Source organism: Ambystoma mexicanum, chromosome 14 (genome assembly GCF_040938575.1).
Source record: "Ambystoma mexicanum isolate Mex_15411 chromosome 14, UKY_AmexF1_1, whole genome shotgun sequence".
Classification (NCBI taxonomy): domain Eukaryota; kingdom Metazoa; phylum Chordata; class Amphibia; order Caudata; family Ambystomatidae; genus Ambystoma; species Ambystoma mexicanum.
In genome coordinates, this window is record NC_090940.1 from 451,709,559 (window position 1) to 451,729,428 (window position 19,870).

Genomic DNA, 19,870 nt, shown 5'->3' on the forward strand with positions numbered 1-19,870 from the left:
CAAGGTTGAATTTCACGGGCAGAGAAGCCTATGGCAATATTTATTTCACAAAGAGTGGTGAAACACTACTGCGGTGGAGGGAGCAGAACGGATTGGGCATAAGATTTGATCCAAATATAGCTGAACATGTGTTACATGTGTGAGAGAGTGAGAGTGTGGTTGAATCCTACACCACTATGTTCTCAAAAAATGTTTGACTCATGAAAGGAATGAAACACAAGATTGTACTTAAGGAGGGTATTGTGCCAGTTGTAGCAAAGATGTGGTTAGTTCCATTGGTGATGAGAGATGGTGTGAGGTCAGAAGTTGAGAAATTGGGGGTTTCTGGAGTGCTATAGAAGGCAGGATGTGTGAAATGGGTGTCACCTTTGGTGGTGATAAGGAAGGCCAATGGTGAATTGAGACTGTGGGTGGATTTATGAGAATTGAACAATTGCGTCATTGTGGAGAGACATGCCTTGCCCAATATGACGGAGAGGCTGGTGATGGTGGGCAGGGCAAAGTATTTCTCAAAGCTCGATATGGCATCAGCGTACCACAAAATAGAGTTGGATGAACAGCCAAAGAAGTTGACCGCGTTTATCATTCATGATGATGTGTTTCAGTTCAGGAGGATGTCATTTGGGCTGGTTTTGGCTTCATCTGTTTTTCAAAAGATGATGGGCATTCTCTTTAAAAGCCTGCAGGGCGTATATTGCTTTCAAGATGATAAATTGGTGTGTGGAGAGACTGTTGAAGAGCACGAGGAAATCGTAATGAAAGTGTTGGACAATTTGAAAGTGGAGAAGTACATATTTAAGAAGGGTGTTGTGTGAGTATTTGGGCATAAGATATCCACTTCAGGTCTTAGGCCCAAGAACGACATGATAGATGCAATTAAGAAGGTGCCATCACCAAAGGATAAGGGTGAATTGAGGTCATTTTTGGGAATTATCAAATTTTATCAGAAATTTGTGCAGAGTTTTGCAGACAAGTTGGTGAGGATGAGGAGTTTATTAAAGAAAGGAGTGGAGTTTGTATGGGATGTGAAGTGTGAAAGAGTTTTTTCAAATTCAGAGCAGAATTGATACTCAAAAAGGTGTGTGATCATAGTGGACGCCAGTGATAGCAGTATTGGTGCTGTTTTATCACAAATTGCTGAGGATGGTTTGGAGCATGTGATCACGCATGCCTCAAGGATGCTAAGAGGAGTGGAGAAAAACTGCTCTGTCCTAGAAAAGGAAGCTCTTGTCATTGGGCAGTAGAAACGTGTCAGAACTTTGTGTGGTGAGCAGAATTTACCATAAAGACGTATTATAAAGCCTTAACTGTGATTTTTGAAGAAAAAGGGTTGGACAAAGTGTCGGGGAGAGTAGCAGGATGGGTGACCAGAATGCAGGGTCACAAATTTGTCATGGTGGTCACACCACGAAAAAAGAACATGTTGGCAGGTCATTTGTCGAGGTTGGGTGGTGGTAAAGAAGGCGTGGTATCGGTATCGGAAAAATCAGATACCATGTTCATGACACAAGATGGAGATGTGTCTCGGGAAGAGTGGCGTAGGGCTGTGAGGGAGGAGACCATTTTGGAAAGAGTGTTTGGGTTGTTGGACAAGGTTGGCTGGAGAAGATATTGTTGTGCAATGAAGAGAGGGCCTTTTCAGAAGTGCACTTGGAACTGAGTACAAAAATTGAATTTTGTACTGATGGGACTGTGCGGTTGTTCCAAAGAGTTTATGGAGGAGGGTACTGGAAATTGTCCATGGGGGTCACCTGGGAATTAGCAAGACCAAAGATGTGTTAATGAGTGAGTACTAGTGGACTGGGTTTGACAGCGATATATAGAGAGTTCTTGGGGAATGTATTGAGTGTGAGAAGTCGGGTAAAGGTGAGGTGTCACATTCACAGCCTTTGTTAAAGGTGTACATTCCAGAGAACGTGTGGAGTGACTTGGCTTTGGATATTTTGGGTCCTGTCGACCTTGGAGTAGGTTGTGGGAAATGTGTTTTATTTCTTGTTGGTTTATTATCATGGTGGACAGAGTTTAAGATTGTCAGAGAGACTACAGGGAGTGTTGTGGTGGAATTCCTACAGAGTGTATTTGCGAGATAGGGTTTAACTTGTTCTGTGTTGACGGATAATGGTAGACAATTTGTTGGAGGGTGCTTTGAGGAATATCTGAAGTGCAGTGGTGTGAAACATAAGAGGACAGCGGTTTATCATCCCCAAGGGAACAGTGCTGTGCAAAGAGTAAACAGGTGCGTGATGGAGGCAGTGAGGATGGCGCAAGTTTGTAGAAAAGAGAAAAAAGGTTGCTGTGAGGGAGAGGCTCTATGCGCTGTGCATGGCTCCCCATGCGGCCATGGGGGTGAGCCCATTTGAGTTGATGAGGGGGAGGAAAGCTTATACCAATGTATCACCTCCCTGGCTAGGAATGACGAGGGGGACTGATTGTGTGCTGGAGGAGATGAGGAGAACCCTGGAACGAAAGAAAGATGCCTGGATGAGAAAGGAGAATGAAAAGAGTGGACGCAAGAAAGTGGATGTGTGTGAGGGAAGCTGGGTACAAATTAGAAAAGGGGTGGTAAGGAAGAAAGGGGAGTTGTTTCGGATTCCATGCAGGTGATGGAAGTGTTGAGATCTGTGGTGAGAGTGTGTGGCGGGCAGGTGTCTGTCCAGGGTGGTGTTGATTAAAAGAAAGTGAAAGGGATAAAAACCAACCATACAAATGTAAATATTTTGTGCATAAGTTGCTGACTGGAGCTGGGGGTCGCTATGAGATAACTTCTTGTCAATAAAGAAGAAGAAACCCTCCTACCTGTGTGGACCCGCTTCTTTTCACTTCCCACAGCATTTGCTTGCACCTTAAGTTAAGGGATAGGTTAGCACATCCCAGAACGTAAAGAACAAAATGTGTTTTCCTTGGTATGAGCATTTGTGTACCCCAGAAGAGTGCCACTTGGTTGTAATCATGTGGTATCACATTCAGTAGTCACAGGATACCTACCACATGCGACAGATTTACCTCATGAGCTCAATATTAGATGATGAACACCTTGGTGAGGGTTGGCATCAGCTGGTAACGAGACTCCAACACAGGGTATCAGGCTGGCGCATATATACTGCCACAAAGATGTTTATCTCTATTAACACCCCAACAAACCATCTGTGGTCCTAATAGTTTAAAGCAAAAAAAGGTTGTCTTTGGTGAAAAGCAAGCCCATGTAAAAGAAAAACATTCCCATGGCCAGTTCCATAGACCTAAGGAAAGGGAAGGTAAACAAGAACCCCTTTCCTATTTAAACGAGCAGGAAGAGATGACGTGGCAGAGAGAGCATTTGGAAAAGGTGAAGTTGTAGATGGGTTGGAGAGGATGGTGAGGTGACAGCTGTCGGGGAGCACCAAACATGTTAATAGTTCTGGCAATAATGAGCAGGTTCCAAGTAGCCTGATTAGCCGAGAGACACCGCAGGTGCTAATTATACAGGGGTTGTGTTGCAACCTTATATAAAGCCTTATTTTTACCATTGTTACCCAACTCATAATAAGTCCCATATTGTAGCTCAGGGGGTCTGCAACCAGTGGATCCTCAGATGTTTTGCGTTATGGCTCCCATGATCCCTCAGTATCGACTATGCTGACTAGACTGATGGGGGTTGTAGTTTTCGGGTGTTCCAAAGATTGCAGCACCCATGTGTACCTAATTCCACAGAACAGCTTACTGTAGTCATTGCTAAAATCAAAGGGAAAACTGAAGAGACTCGTTCCAGGTGTTAATTAAAGTACAGGAAGAACATCATATAGCAGAGGGCATGAGGAAGAATGTGTTGCAAGGCTCTGAAAAACAAAAGAAACTGTCCTTCACCAGACATGCCATGGGTTCCAAAGGGCATAGGGCCTCATTACACAGTAGGTGGTAAGGGTTTACCGGTACCGGTATTTTACCGGTACCGGTAAATCCTTACCACCTTACTACGAGGTCCCTTTGCGGGTTTGGGAATTTAACGCCTGCTTTTTGCAGGCGTTAAAAACCAACCCGCAAAGGGACCAGTGGAGCTAATTACGGTACCGCAATTTGCGGTACCGTACTTAGCGCCTTCCCCATTCCCATAGAGCCCTATTGGGCAAAAATGGGAATGGGGAAGGGCAATGGTGGAAGGGAGAATTACCGCCCCGCCAACCTTGGAATAGGGTGGTAATTCCCCTTTCCACCAAGGCAGTGCCTGTATTTTACCGGCATGAACCATGGCGCTAATAGCGCCATGGTTTACCGCCTACCGTGTAATGAGGCCAATAGTCTTTTAATTGAAACAGTGTATCCAGTTGAATATATGTTCATTGATCCTGAGCCAAATGACCACAGGTGCCTCTGCCAGAAACAAACTAAGCCCTTAATATTTGTGTGAACTTCAACACACAACATCCTTTCGTCCACTGAGGTAATCTCTTTGTTGGCAGAAGTCACCCACTTCTCTGTTGCTTATTAACATTGTCAGCAAATGCATGCTCCCTACTGGCCCATCTTGGTGATTCTCTAAGTATCATTCTCCAAGAACATATTCTCTGGCTCCACTGCTCCTCTGGGGGCTTTTCATCTTTACATCTATCTCTAAGGAGGAGGCTAAGAATTACTGGAAGGTGAACACGCTCCAGCCCCTGATGACAAGTGATTATGTACAGATCAGCCAAGCAGGAGTTCAGGGGCTGAACTGCGCTGATATCTTCTTCAAGTTTATGGCATATCAGCTTTCAACAGTAGCTCTGATACTGATAGTGTATGTGTCTTTTTTGGGGGTCAAAGGATTTTATATGAAAACATTTGTTGATTGCCAGTCATGAAATGTTGGCAACTGTTTGGCCGTTGCTGACTCTGGCTGAGGTGCCTGTAGACTAGACATAGAGTTTTTAAAAGAAAAAGATGTGACCAATTTCAGACCCAATGACACAGAAGAGATTAGGTTGTAATAAAGATGATCACTCAGCTGCGTTAATTTTTAATGGATGTATTTGCAAGGATAATTGGTTTCATTGCGAGCACCATGCACTAACCCGTTTTCTTGATGTGAGATTTTCTCTCTACGTTATTTGAAGGTTTGAAGGTTGTCATCCTTCACATAGGTAGAGAATCTTTGCTCCTCAAAGTACTTTATTTGCCAAATCATCTGCCCTTCAAATCAGGATGTCTTTGGGAATTACATTTTTCCCAACCACACTGTCGATCCCCAAGATGCAATTCTTAGGATTGTGAAAAGAACCGAAAGGATTAATCCTCCACTGGCCTCGGTATTAATATCGAGCATATATCCAATGGTAAAGAAAAAGAACACTTTATGCAGGACCTGCACGTTTGTAAAAGCAGGACGTACACTAATGTACTGGAGTCACTAGATCCTCGATGGACCCCTGACAACTTGGTCCAATCGATCAAAAAACACGACCAAACAATCCACTACTCCGGACGGCCGTCTTGGGGATCGAATTCTGGCCCATACAAGCTTAAAATAGGGCGGAGCATTGTTTTCTTGCCCGACGTCCTGAAGAAGGTCTTTGACCGAAACACGTGTCGACGTTTTTTTCTACGAGCAAGACATCTGGTTAAACACCATATCAGCCATATAATGACACCTGATATTATGCACTGGGTCATTGTTGAACATGTTAATGAAATACAATAATAGAGTGGATGCTCTGCAAAAAAATGAGTGTGGGGTATAACATGGTGTGTTTTTAGATAGATTGGTGAGTGTTTGTGGGATATGAATGAGGAGATGAATTGTTGAATTTTTAAAAGTACTTAAGAATTTAAATATATATATTTTCTGTAATGAAGTATTTGAAATAAAATGTGATATGTTCTAATTGTGCCAGAGTCAACCCGTTCTACTGATCCAATATATAGTTTTGTGCTAAGTATGGTGGGGGTTCAGGGGTGGGCATGGTAGTGTTGAGGAAGGGGAGACACTCGATTTAAAAAAGAAAATGAAATTGAGAAAATGGGGAAGTAATTCAAAGTAATTTCATCGAAGTAACGCTTGACATGTATTGCACCTAACTGCTTAACCCTGCTCTATTCCACTGACTGGATTTTATATCCCCTCTTTCAACAGAAAACTCTGGGTATTTGCGCCTTTCTGTACCGCGTGTGCCGCGCTGCCCTCCCGCTGCAGCTGCTGCTGCTGCTGTTGCTGCTCCTGGCCTTCCTGCTCCCCCTGGCAGAGGAGCATCACAGCTGCTCCCTAGCCAACAACTTTGCTCGCTCCTTCAGCCTGATGCTACGATATGAAAAGCCCCCACCAACATAACTTTCCATTGGCGTGCAGGGCAGAGGGGAGATTTCCTTTGGGACTGACAGTGAAGGTCAGCTGGTCTTCGTGGTGTATGCTCCTCCTTGCACTTTTAACAATTAAGGAGTGCACCATAACAACTGGAACTGCAGTTACGTGCTTTATCACTGTATAACTCATGTATTCAAATGCCCTTTTACAATGTTACAATGCAAGTAATACTGTTATCTGGCTGTCTATATGTTTATACTGTATATACAAATGAAAATGGCAACAGATCACTGTAACTGTACATTTCTTAAACGCTTTGCTCCTATTTTAGATAAACTGTAACATATTTTACCAACACTTTTGTATTTCTTTGGCACATTATTCGTCAGACAGAGCCAGCAGATGCTTCTATCATGCCTGCCTGCAAGAATGCTGTCAGAATATCTCCGATCAAATGACATAAGTTGTCCCGTTTTAAAGCAATGCATATTTTTTTGTAGAATTGCAAAACTGTACAGGCATTGATTTGAGTTCGATATGGCCTGGGCTTTAGCAAAGGAGTGTACATACTGCCTATGGTTCATATTTTCGTTAATATCCCCTGAGCATTTTAATTCACCTGCATTATTTGCATGTTATGGACTTTGTCCCACCATCATAATCCAATTTCTGTGTCTTGGTCTAATTTTTGGTTCATTTTGTCTAGTCTGTATGTGCACCTTGGGAGATTTGGGATCACGTTTGCTCCTGGGAACTCCGTATAACGTGTATGCATGCATTCGGACGCCCATCCCTTTCCCTACCACTGAGAGTTCTGTAATTGCAGTAGATCTGCAAACTGCACTTAACCATGCTGCCCTTCACTGGAGTTACCTTTGAACCTGGGCATCCTGCAGCTGGACTCCTGCAAAGTCGCAAACGGGACCTTTTTACAAGATCTGAAAAGCAAACATTCTGCAGCTTTTTATGATTTTTAGATGCAAGTATTTTACACCCTAGTTTTGTTATTTTTCATTGTTGACTGAGGTTTTTTTCAGGGAAGTAAAATACTTTCTTTGTGCTCAATGAATATTATACATGAATTGATTATGTTTGTAATCTTAAAGGCCCTCCTTCGATCAGCTATCACAGTAGTTGAGCTCTTCTGTGTTTTATGCGCTGCTAATATCTCTGATCTGAACACATACACACAGCAGACAGTAACATGGCAGCAAAACCTGCTTATTTGTTACTCCCTGATATTTTTGTTCCCCGTAGTTTCCCAATTTTAGGGAGTAAACAGAAAAATATGCCACTGGAGGGCTGATTTTAATTGTGTATTTTTCCAACTACCAGGCTTTAGTGATGGTGGAGCTGTGCAGTTACCTCAAGTAATTATTGGATTTGGACATGTTTAAATGAAGAAATTATTGAACAAATGTACTGCTGTAGAATGACAAGGGAAAGAGTATACAAGAGCTCCCACTACACCATCGTCCATGGTCCACCTACTAGTCCGGACTGCTCTAGTATTACAGATGGGTTCAGGTTACAGGGGAGAAACAAAGTGTGTTGTTACAGTAGCAAATACTAGCTTTGTGAGGTATTATGTTTTCTTTAATTCTATCTCAAGACTGTCGGCGAGCATTATGCTTAAACTCCTTTATTACTGCCTCCAACAGCTTTTTAAATCTTTAACTTTATTTCTTCATTTTTTTAACAGTTTGAAAACAGCAAACATGAGAATAAACAAACAAATAAAAAAGGTAGAAAAAAGATGTAGCCAAACTACAGTCCCCATGAGACCTAGCAGCTTAGTAGGCCTGAGCCTCATAGTATTTCTGCAGTATTACAGAGGTGGAAAAGTAATTTAATACAAAAATAAAAAAAGATATTTAAAACTGGCAGAGATAGAGCAATACAACTATTTATCCAACCAGGTCACAGCTGCATACTGCTTGTGACAGTGCCAGCCTTCCCCACTACCAGTAGCCGGATTAATGGCTTATGACATGGGGAAGAGGTTTGGAGTGAGTACAGTGAGCAGGAAAAAGAGCTACGAGAGGAAGAAATCAACCTCTCTCAAAGTTTTATAAAAGTATTAGGAAACTCCCTAGTACGAGCAGTAGCTCAAGAAGTTAAACCACTTCAGAGCAGGCTACAAGTCCTTGACGACATTCTGGGCAACAAAGCTGACATACATGATGACCCAGGTGAGGCGACCTCCACTGATAAGCGTTGGAAGACAATACAAAGGGGAGAAAAGGTGCCCGGAAGAGGAAACACTCTTCTAATCCCCTGGGCTCAATGATGAAGAAGAGAAAGAAGCCCCAGGAGGCGGCTGACGCCTTTAACAGACTGAAGAATGCGTTCTTGTCAAAGTCAGCCTCGCCTAGCCTCGTACCCCTACCCGAGGTGAAAAATACTGGTGAAGCTCTCTCATCCTCGAAGGAGTATGATCAGGAGGAGGAACAGAAGGATGACAGTAGGAGTATTGGGAAAGAGAGCATTAAGTCGCAGGGCAAATCAACCTGCAAAGCAAAAGCAGCAATGTGGCGAGCCCCCCAGATGAAGAGGATATGTCTGCTATATTTGAGCCAGATACATTCAGGCACCCTAGATCCACAGAAAGGGCCCCATCGCCAAGAATGGCATTATACATGGCACAAAAGATGCGAAAACTGCTAGAAATAGAGACTAGGTTCCGTCTTCTAGCAGAATGCCCAAGGCCTGAATTTACAGTGAAAGTATAGGACACCCCAGAACTGGACCCCAAAATGCTTACCTTTGTTACAAAGGCAGGGAAAGTCGCCAGGAAAGGTATGGACCATGCCTTGAGATCATGCCAGAATAAATTCTTAGACCTGACAGGAACCATTGCAAAAGTCATGGACCTACCGGAGAGGGCTTAGGACACAGGGGAACCAGTAGACCCATTCATTCTAGCATGCTGGGCTCAAAGGGCAGTTTGTATGCTCAGAAATGCGAACTGTGCGATCTGAGAGATGCAGGACAATGCTCTTAAAAATTGAAAATAAGTTAGGGGACGTAGCCTCCTATGAGGCAGGTGAGGGAGCACAGGCGTTGCTCTTCGGAGATGCATTCGTAAAGGAATTGAATACGTTCATGGGAACATTCACTGCCTTAGAGAAAGCGCAAGCTTCAATAAGAAAAGTTTTCCCCGGAAGGGTTTTTGCAGGGACCGCTCGATATAGAGGCCGCTCGACTGGCCACTTCAACTCAAACAGAAGGCCCAAAGGCCCTAGGGCACAATACTGGGAAACATGACAACAGGGCGACTTATTCTCCAACAGGGGTAGAGGATACAGAGATCGTAGAGGGCGAGGATACTACAGGCATCAAGCCAATACCACAGGTGAGGGAGCGCATAGCGACGTACCCTCCAGTAGGGGGGAGGACAGTACTTTTCATATCCAGTTGGCGCGAGCTATCTTCAGGCGCGTTAGTTTTGCAAACCGCTCAGGGTTTCAGAGTTTCAGAGTTCCTAGACACTGCAGAGCAGCAGACCCCTCCACCGCACATACACATATCACAGGCAGAAAGCACATTGTTAGATGCAGAGATTCAAACTCTAGCGCAGAAGAACGCTATAGAGAGAGCACAGCCATACACAACAGGGTTTCTAAGCAACATGTTTCTAGTCCATCGCAAAGGCAAAGTGTGGCCAGTCATCAATTAAAAAGAATTAAACAGATGGTTAGTGTACAGATACTTCAAGATGCTAGTAATCCATCTGCTAGGAGATCTACTCAGGAAAAACGATTGGCTAGCGCGTCTAGATTTGAAAGACACATATCTAACAGTGCCAATAGCAGAACATTACCGTCCTTTCCTGAGATTTGTCTGGAGGAAGGAGATATGGCAATTCAAGAGCCTACCTTTTGGCCTAGCTTCATAGCCGTGGGCCTTCGCCAAACTCATAAGGCCCCTAGCAGATGCACTCCAGGATCAAGAAATTTGGATGATCATCTACCTAGATGACATCCTATTCATGGCAGAGGACAGGGAAAGATTACAGAAGCAAGTACAATGGGCAATATCCTTAATATCAGGACTGGGATTCTTGGTGATCAAGGAGAAATCCACACTGACGCAGAGCAAGAGAATAGAATTTCTGGGCTTTACGATATACACAAAGAAAGCCACACTAGAGCTCCCAGTGTCCAAGATGAGATCCATAAAGAAAGATCTGAGAACAGTTCTCAGGAAGCTGGCTTTATCACTTCAGAATCTAGCCAGGGTGGTAGGACTTCTAGCAGCCTCTATCTAAGCGCTATTTCCAGGTCTGTTACACTATCAAGCACTTCAGAGGCTCAAGATCAGATACCTGCAGAAAGGGTGGAGGTACCATCGCCTGGTACCACTAGACGAGGACAGCAAGACGGAGCTTCTCTGGTGGCTACACAATAAGGAGGCTTGGAACGGCCAAGCCATCTTCGGAGACGTACCTGAGCTCATTATAGAATCAGACGCCAGCAGATCAGGCTTGGGGGCCAGATGTGGGCAAGCATAGACACAAGGAAAATGGTCACAGGAAGAACTAGCATTACCCATCAACTGTCTAGAGCTACTCGCGGGCTCCTTCGCAGTAAAACATTTACCAAAGACAGAGCCCAATGCTGTATTCTACTAAGGATGGACAACATATCAGCAGTAAAATACATAAAGAAGGTGGGAGGTACGAACTCAAAGATGTTAGCAGAGCTAGAAAAGGACTTCTGGCACTTTTCCTAGGAAAAAATATATCTGTCAGAGCAGAATATCTTCCGGGAGCACAGTGGCAGACTGGCACTCTCGATATCTATTACACTGGAGACTACACAAGTCAGTCTTTGAGAGATTAAAGTAGAAATGGGGTCCTTTTCATACAGACCTGCTTGACTCAAGGCTGAATGCCCTCCTGACGAGATATTTCAGCTGGAGGCTAGATCCAGAAGCACTAGGGACAAATTCCTTTCTGCACAGCTGGGGAGGTCAGACCCATTATGTCTTTCCCCCCCTTCTTGATGCTGGTGAGGGCACTAGCAAAGTGTAAAGACTGGAGAGGGGTATCTGTACTCCTGCCCTCTATATGGCAGAGTAGAAGCACAGAGCACCCCAGCCAAGATTCTCTATTTGGTAAACGTGGACGAGCAATCAAGGCTTAAGCTCTCAGGAGGTGATGCAGGCTGGTTCTTAAGTACAGTATAGTCCCCAAGCACCCACAAAGGAATGTCCACACACTATGGGCCTCATTACGAGGCTGGCGCTCCCGTAATGAAGGGTGCCGGTACGGGACTGGCACCCTTCATTACGGGACACCCTTTTACGAGGTTCCCTTGGGGGACCCGGTAAGGATGCTTGGTAAAACCAGGCATCCTTAGCGGGTCCCGCGAGGGGACCAGGGAGCTAATAACGGGCCTGTTATTAACGGGCCCGTTATTAGCTCCCTTCCCATTCCCATTGAGCCCTATGGGGGCTCAAATGGGAATGGGTTTTTCCAATGAGGATTTACCGGGTCCTCCAAGGATGGAATGGCCCGGTAAATCCTCATTGGAGGAACCCGCTACTGGAAACCGATATGGAGGCAGCCATGCCCTTGTTAAGGGCATGGCTGCCTCCATACTCGTAATGAGGCCCTATGTTAGTGAAAACACAGTTCTTTATATAAATAGTAACCCGGCGAAAGACAATCTGAATGCAACAAGCATTCTGATTGGCTCTCGCCAGGTCCCTACCCGGCTGGGAATCCCTCCGTCGGGATTCCACAGCCTTTGTCTCCGGCGGGGGGTGTGGCAACCCCTCAGCCAATGAGGCGGCTCGAAGCAGGGCCATCCCCGCTCTGCACCTCCACACGGCTGGGGGCTTCCCTCGTCCCCTGCCGGGGACGCAGGTACGTTTTTTTTTCCCTCTTCCCCCGTCCCACTCCCGCCCTCCCAACCCCACTTACCTTCTTTTTGATCCTTTTTCGGGAGCGGACGTGCTGGGAACACTTGTTCCCAGCGCATCCACTCCCGATGGCCGCCATGGAAAAGGAAAACGGACTCTGTTTTCCCTTTCCATGGCGGCGGCCATTTTCTTTTTCTTTCTCCCGAAATGCTGCAGCGTTTCAGGATGAAAAAAAAGCTTTTAGTGCCCCGGTCACGCAATTTTTGCGGGCCGGGGTACTAATAGCAATAGAACCCTCACGTCGGGGGCATTACCGACTCTAGTAATGCCCCAGGACCTTCGGTAATGCCCCCGACGCTTGGGTTCTATTGCTTAAATAAGGTTCAAATTATATACACAATCACAATAACACACTACTTTGGCAATACTGTAATGGCAAATATATACAGGTCTACGTGGTACCACTCTTAACTATCGATTCCTTTGAAATGCATCAACTGCTAACAGTTCAAATGGCATAAGAATCAGATTATAAGGTGAATCAACGATAGACACAGAAAGAAAACAAGGTGAATTAAGCAAGGGCAGAATACTAGGTTGCTACCACCCGACACAGTTCTGTATGAGGATCCCCTCACCTGGGCAACCTGTAAATAAAGCGTATTGACAAGTCCAGTCCAGGTATGCTCAATATCGTCTTGATTCCTTCTAAAGAGGTTCTACGACCCAATGTACCTGGTTTCGTAGAGTTCTTCGACGACGAGTCATCGACGGGCCCTTCTTGAGTGAAATCCCTTTAAGGCAGGAGCCATGGCTGGTGGAGATTCCTTGGTGAAGGAAAGGTGAATGCTGTTGTCGAGGGAGCAGCTTCAATCTTCGCGGTGCTCATAGATGACTCATGAACGTCCTTTGAAGATGAGGCATGCGGTGCACCTCGACGGCAAGAGTTTGTTGCTGTAAAGAGTCAATGAAGAACTTTGGCCCAGCAAGGGCGTCGGGTCGTCGACATCTGGCGTTGGCGATCGGGGCATGACCACAGCTGTCTTTCAGCTCTTCGTCGACGTCTTTGAGTGGCGGGAAACCCACTAGCGGATTCTCCTCGGTCGTCAACGACCTTGACTTTCTCCAGCTGGACAAAGTGGTCAACGGTGATGAGCAAGGGAGTCCTTGATTCAAATGTCTTAGGCAATGGAGCGTTGCAGCTCCGGTCCTTGAGCAGCACAACGTCAAGCTGTCCCTGCTTCTGGGCAACACACTTCAACGGGTTTACAGTGGTTATAGCAAACCTGCAAACCCTGGTCAACGACAATGGACTTGGATGTCCAGGTGCTTCACTTCCACTTCTTCAGTTGGCAGCCTTTTGAGGGTCTACATTCCAGGGAGCTTTGGCAAAGATCAGCTGGTGCACGATGGTCCCTCGTAGCTCAGGAAGAGGTCTCCTAGCCAGGTCCTCTCTTGGATCATTTCTTGAAGACACAACAGCTTTCAGTTGGTGAAGGAATGCGGCAGTAGATTGTCTCGTCCGGCTCGGCTTCACCATTAGGCATCAAGTTTCGACTTCAGCTTCTGAACGATTTCCATCAGTGAGAGATCTCCAGATATATTGTTTGGTCTCTCATTCACTCTGCTGTGTCACACTCAGGCAACCAATCATTCAGAAGGGCATTCATGCAAAAAGGCAGCCAATCAGGCTCACAGTGCATTTAGGCCATTCTTCTCCACCCAGACACTCGCAACACGGAATGTGGATTCGGCCAAGCACCCAGCCATTCAGCACTCCACACTGCATTCATACCAGTTTCGGTCAGGGCTGTTGCAGTCATTGTGTCACACATCAGATACTAGACACCCATATCATGAAATGTGTATTTGTCACACACTCCATTGACCCAGGTCCCACCCCACGGACGTACCGACAACATACAGTCACTGGGAAGGCTGCAGCCAGTTTGGCCTGGACCTCCCCACAATACCATATATGGAACTTCCACCCAACAACCAGTCAGGGGGAAGGAACAGAGTCAGGGCTTCCCAGAACTTTGGGAAAACAAGGTAGCAGGCAATAGAAAGCAGGAGGCCACAAGGGCAATCTTGTATCCTATCAGGAATCAGGCCTGGGTATCCTGGAATGGAGGATACTCAGAGCACCTGTCAAATTCAGCATGGAGCAGCCACCAGCCCATGCCCTGCTCGGTGGCCACACACAGGTGCCCAAAAACATACACTAGGAGTACAGGGTTGTACCCCCACCCATGGGTGCAATAAGGGTATCCCAAGGATCTGTTCACCACGACCAAAAAGAGGAAGAACCGCACCACCAGGAGTACCACATGAACTCCTGAATGGAAAACAAGACAGAACATACATGATAAAGACATAAAAGACAAGGATACGGAGGCCCTGTCCCTCCGATGCATTTCCAGCATCAACAAAGGTACAGAGAGACAAGGCGGAGCTAGTGATAGTGACGCCAGAATGGAAATCACAAGTTTGGTTTCCAGTTCTGATGGAACTTTCCACGGATTTCCCCCAGAGGATTTCTCACAGAACAGATCTCCTATCTGATACATCAGGAGCCCTGATTCTGCTGATACAAGATCAGGCACTAACTCTTGTAGCTTGCAGAATTTCAGGCACAGATGGTGTTTTCCGGGACTTTCAGAGACGGCTACATAGCTTATCAAAGTGTCATGGACCGCTTCCACAATTCAGAGCTATAATTCCGCTTTGCAAGCCTGGGAACTATGGTGCAGGAGGCAGGGTATTCCTCCTGTTTCAGTACCTATAGTGCATGTGATACATATTCTAGCCAGCCTACCTACTAAGGGCAGATCCTTTAGGACAGTCGGAGTGTACAGATCAGCGAACTCGGCGGAGCACGAACTAGTAGACGGAGTTCCCGTGGGAGAGCATCCAGCGCTAGCAAGACTCTTAAAACGAGTAAAGTTAAGCAAACCTCCCCAGCCGAAATATTCATCCCTTTGGGATGTACACAAAATCTTAGCTTTATTTGAACAATGGCCAAGGAACAAACTTCTCTCAAGAAGACAATTGTCAGCGAAGTTAACCAAAATACTTTGTCTAGTATCTTGTAGAAGAGTTTCAGATGTGAGGGCTTTAGAAGTCGACAAAAAAGTATTCTACCCAGAGGGCATTGCATTTAATATTGCGCAGCGCAATAAAACTAACTCTAAGGTGATTTCATACCCATATTTCCCAAACAATAGCAAACTATGCGTGACCCAATGCATAAACTTCTATGAGACAGCAACAGTAGGGATAAGGCCACAGGGCGTCAGTCAGCTATTGATAGTGCGCAGAAGACCACATAAAGCCGTTACGCCAGCCACCATAGCAAGATGGGTAAAGGAAATGATGGCAAAGGCGGGTATAGGCATTTCTATATTTGGGGCTCACTCGACCGGAGGAGCTATGGCTTCCCGAGCTTTTGCAGCAGGAGTTCCGCTGCAGGAGATCATGAAGGCAGCAGACTGGTCCAGCAACTCGGTTTTCAGAACCGTCTATTTCAAGCCAGTCTCTAATATTGCCACAGCAGTTGTGGAGAGCTTTGAACAAGGATAATGCTTGCCTCCATTCTTGACATAGAATGAAGTTTGCCCAAGCGCATAGCGCAGGTAGTCTTCATTCTATTAAAGACACAGAGGCGAGCATTATCCCTTCCCTCCCTCTTGGAATTCGTTTATGATTATTGTACAGTAGAATATGTAATAATGTGAATATTAGCGAATTCCCCTCCCTAACAATATGAATCTCTTTCCACATAGGAGAGGATCAGAAGAATTCTTGAGATTAGTCATCTGCAGTTTCGTCAAGGAGAATATTGAGAAAGGATGCGCCTAAAGTGGTGGAGTGCAGGGCAGCTCAAGACAGAGAAAAGCGAAAGAAGTTACCTAAGACTCTTAGACTGTTACAGAGTGTGAAAGCAGCTCCTAAAAAGAAGAGGAAGAGACCTAGAGCAGCAGGGATTTGTACTTGTGGGAGAACCATGATTGGACAGCAGGACAGAGTCTCAGGACTACTAAGCTGCTAGGTCTCATGGGGACTGTAGTTTGACTACATCTTTTTGTACCGTTTGTATTTGTTTGTTTATTCTCATGTTTGCAGTTTTCAAAATGTAAAAAAAAGATTAAATGCAGAAATAAAGTTAAAGATTTAAAAAGCTGTTGTAGGCCGTAATAAAGGAGTTTAAGCATAATGCTTAGAGGTAGGTGGCAAATGTGAATGCATACATACAAGCATTGTTGATATCTCAATATTCTGTCCTTTCAAATATTTCTAGCACTGTGATTTTCTGTAAGGTGAACACTCTGCACCTAAATTACATTTGGTTGCCTCTATTGCCTATTTAAATAAGAGCCTTGATTGCAGAGGTTTCACAGAACAGTGTTAGTTTTGCTCCATGGTTTGATTTTATTACATTCTGTAGTGCTTTAACACCAGATTGATTCCAAAACATTGCTACAGTGAGGAGAAAGAAGAGAGCGCGTGCGAAGTAGCAGGATATTTGGTTTGCATGGCAATTGGTAATGCTATTTCATGCATTCACTGCTTCACAGGTTATCGTGTGTGTCCATTCATTCACCAGTCTTTCTTCTACTCATTCATCATAGTCTTTCTCCTTCATCATATTCATTCTCCTTGTTCCTTAACCATCATCATATTTCTTCATTCTAGTTATTTGTCATAGTCATAGTTTTCCTTCTTCAACATAGAACTTTGTCATAATGCTTCTCTTTTGTTATTGTTCTGCTCCTTCATCATAGTCCTTCTCTATCATAATCATGTGTCTTAGTTCATTGTTTTCATTATAACCCTCCATCATAGTCCCTACTCATCATAGCCCTTCATACTTTGTTGAAGTCCTCAGCATTTGTCCTGGCTCATCTCCTTCCCTTTCCTTCATCTTAAGTAATTTTCCTTCACCATGGGCCTTCTTGTTCATCTCTTGTTTGTCTTTGTCCTTCTTGTTCATCATAGTCTTTCTCTTTGATAGCCCCTATGATATGATATATGATATGATAGTTTATTTATATAGCCCCTATACACAATGTGTTTCAAAGCGCTTTAAGGCAAGGGAGGGAACAAGGGGAAATACAATTACATTCTTAGAGGCCATGAACAGTAAGGATGTTATGATATGATATGATAGTTTATTTATATAGTGCCTATACACAATGTATATTCATATTCTTTCTCCATTGTTATAGTCCTTCAACATAGTCTTTCTGCTTCTTCTCCTTGATCATGGCCCATTGTCATAGTTCTTTGTTATAGTCCTTCTCCTTTGTTCTGGTCCTTTTCCTTCCTCGTAGTTCTTTAACATAGTGCTTTGTTCTAGCTGATTTCTTTTCTCATAGTGCTTTAAAGCCTCTCTTCATAGTTCTTTGTCAAAATCCTTCTCCTTCGTCATAGTCCTTAGTTCTTCATTTTCATCTTAATCCTTTGTCTTAGCTCTTCTCCTTCTTCATAGTCCTTACTCCCAGTCTTTCTCCTTCATCATAGTCTGTCGTCATCATCCTTCTCCTTTGTCACTATCCATCCCAATTTTGGTCCTTTATGCTAGTCTTTCTCCTACACAGTCTTCCATCATAGACCCTTTCCTTTGTTCTGCTCCTTTTCCTTTGACACAATCCTTCATCATAGTCCTCCTGCTCCTCCATCATAGCCTGTTTTCTTATCCTCCTAGTTTATCATAGTGCGTCATCTTATTCCCTCTCTTTCATCATAGTCCTTTCACCTGAGCCTTTTCCTTCATCATATTCCTTAGTCTTAGTCCTTCTTTATAACTGTAGCCCTTCAGCATAGTCAGTTATCAAAGTCCTTCTCCTTTGTTATAGTACTTCACCTTTGTCCTGGTCCTTTTTCTTCATCTAAGTCATTCTTCCGAGTTCCTGTCCTTTATTATATTTCCCTGCCCAACGCCTTCTAATTTATTACAGTCTTTCACTGCAGTCTTTCTCTTTCATCATAATACTAATCCGTCTCCTTTGTCATAGTTGGTCCTTCTCCTTTTTCATAGAATTCTGTTATAATTCTCCATCATCATAGTCCTTCCCTTAATAATAATCCTACATCATAGTCTGTTTTCATCACAGTCCGTCATTATAGTTCTTCCTGTTCATCGTAATCCTTACTAGGGTCCTGCTCCACCATCAAAGGTCTACATTTTAATCCTTCTTTGTCAGTCATTCACCTTAATCCTTCATCCTAGACCATCTCCATTATAGTCCTTCTCCTTTATTATAGCCCCCATTCTAATCCTTCTTCATCATAGTCCTTCATAATAACATACTTCATAGTTTTTCTTCCAAATCCTACTTTTCACAGTCCTCCTTCATCATACTTCTCTGTTGTCAGTGTGCTTTGGCATAGTCTTTTGTCATTCTCTTCTTCAACCTATGTGTACCCCTTCACCATAGTCCTTTGTTCTGATCCTCATAGTCATTTATCCTAATGTTTCTTCTTCTTCATAACATCACCCTAGCCCTTGTCATCATTGTCCTTCATAATGGTATTTTGTCATGTTCTTTCCTTTTACTCCTCCTTCATCATAATCCTTCATTGTTGTCCTTCTCCTTTGCCTTAATTCTTCCCCATCATCCAGGTCCCTCACCCTTCAACCTATTCCTTTTCTTTTGCGCTAGTCCTTCATCCTAGTCCTACCCCTTTGTCCTACATCCTTATGCTAGTCCTTCTTTTTTCTTCATCCGCATCCTTCTCCTTTGTGCCAGTCCTTTGTCATGATCCTCCTCCCTTGTCCTAGATCATCTCCTTTCACCTACCATTTCTCCTTCATCCTAGTCCTCCTGCTTTATCCTTGTACTTTGGGCACGCCCTAATCATTCATAACAATGCTTCTCCTTTGTCATCAGAGCAGAGCAGCTGCTCCAGTTGTCCCAGAGGTCAATGGTAAGGCATGAATGCTGCTAAAATCTTTCTAAGCCAGATGTAAACATATGGATTTCCTGCAATGTGATCATCCTTGTATTAGTTACACCTAGAATGTTTATATGATGTTGATGCCCTCTTTTCATGCTGACCACAAAAGTGATGGGTGGAAGGTTTCGAATGAATCTAAAACACTGGCAATTGCTCTGGGCAACCTTCCACACCACCGTTTTTTAGCCCGTCTGCGCCATTGCAAAAGGTGACCAGCCATGTGCAAATCAGTCAGCAGCTGCCGCCACCGAAGGTAGCAGCCCAGCCCGAACTGCTAGGCCAGGTCCCCTCTGCACAGAAAACCAAACAACCTCAGACATGTTTCGGCCTTGTTGGACCTCCTCAGTGAGGTGCAGCCTGGTTCCCTGTGGCGCAGCGAGCAAGGGACCCACTCTGGGCATACCCTCTCTCACAAGGAGAAACAAACTGACCACAAAAGTGATGGGTGGAAGGTTTCGAATGAATCTAAACCACTGGCAATTGCTCTGGGCAACCTTCCACACCACCGTTTTTTAGCCCGTCTGCGCCATTGCAAAAGGGGACCAGCCATGTGCAAATCAGTCAGCAGTTGCCGCCACCAAAGGTAGCAGCCCAGCCCGAACTGCTAGGCCAGGTCCCCTCTGCACAGAAAACCAAACAACCTCAGACATGTTTCGGCCTTGTTGGACCTCCTCAGTGAGGTGCAGCCTGGTTCCCGGTGGCGCAGCGAGCAAGGGACCCACTCTGGGCATACCCTCTCTCACAAGGAGAAACAAACTGACCACAAAAGTGATGGGTGGAAGGTTTCGA

General features: G+C 44.7%; 1 protein-coding gene across 7 annotated transcripts in view; it reads left to right on the plus strand.

The window, feature by feature from the left end:
- SYNE3 (spectrin repeat containing nuclear envelope family member 3) overlaps positions 1-6,610 on the plus strand; it is a 982,841-nt gene extending 976,231 nt beyond the window's left edge. For all 7 annotated transcript variants that reach the window (XM_069637674.1, XM_069637672.1, XM_069637675.1 and 4 more), the window contains one exon: positions 6,086-6,610. In XM_069637674.1, the coding sequence (XP_069493775.1) occupies positions 6,086-6,280 (195 nt within the window). In that variant the 3' untranslated portion in view covers positions 6,281-6,610. The remainder of the gene's footprint in view (positions 1-6,085) is intronic.
- Positions 6,611-19,870: the final 13,260 nt, after the last annotated feature.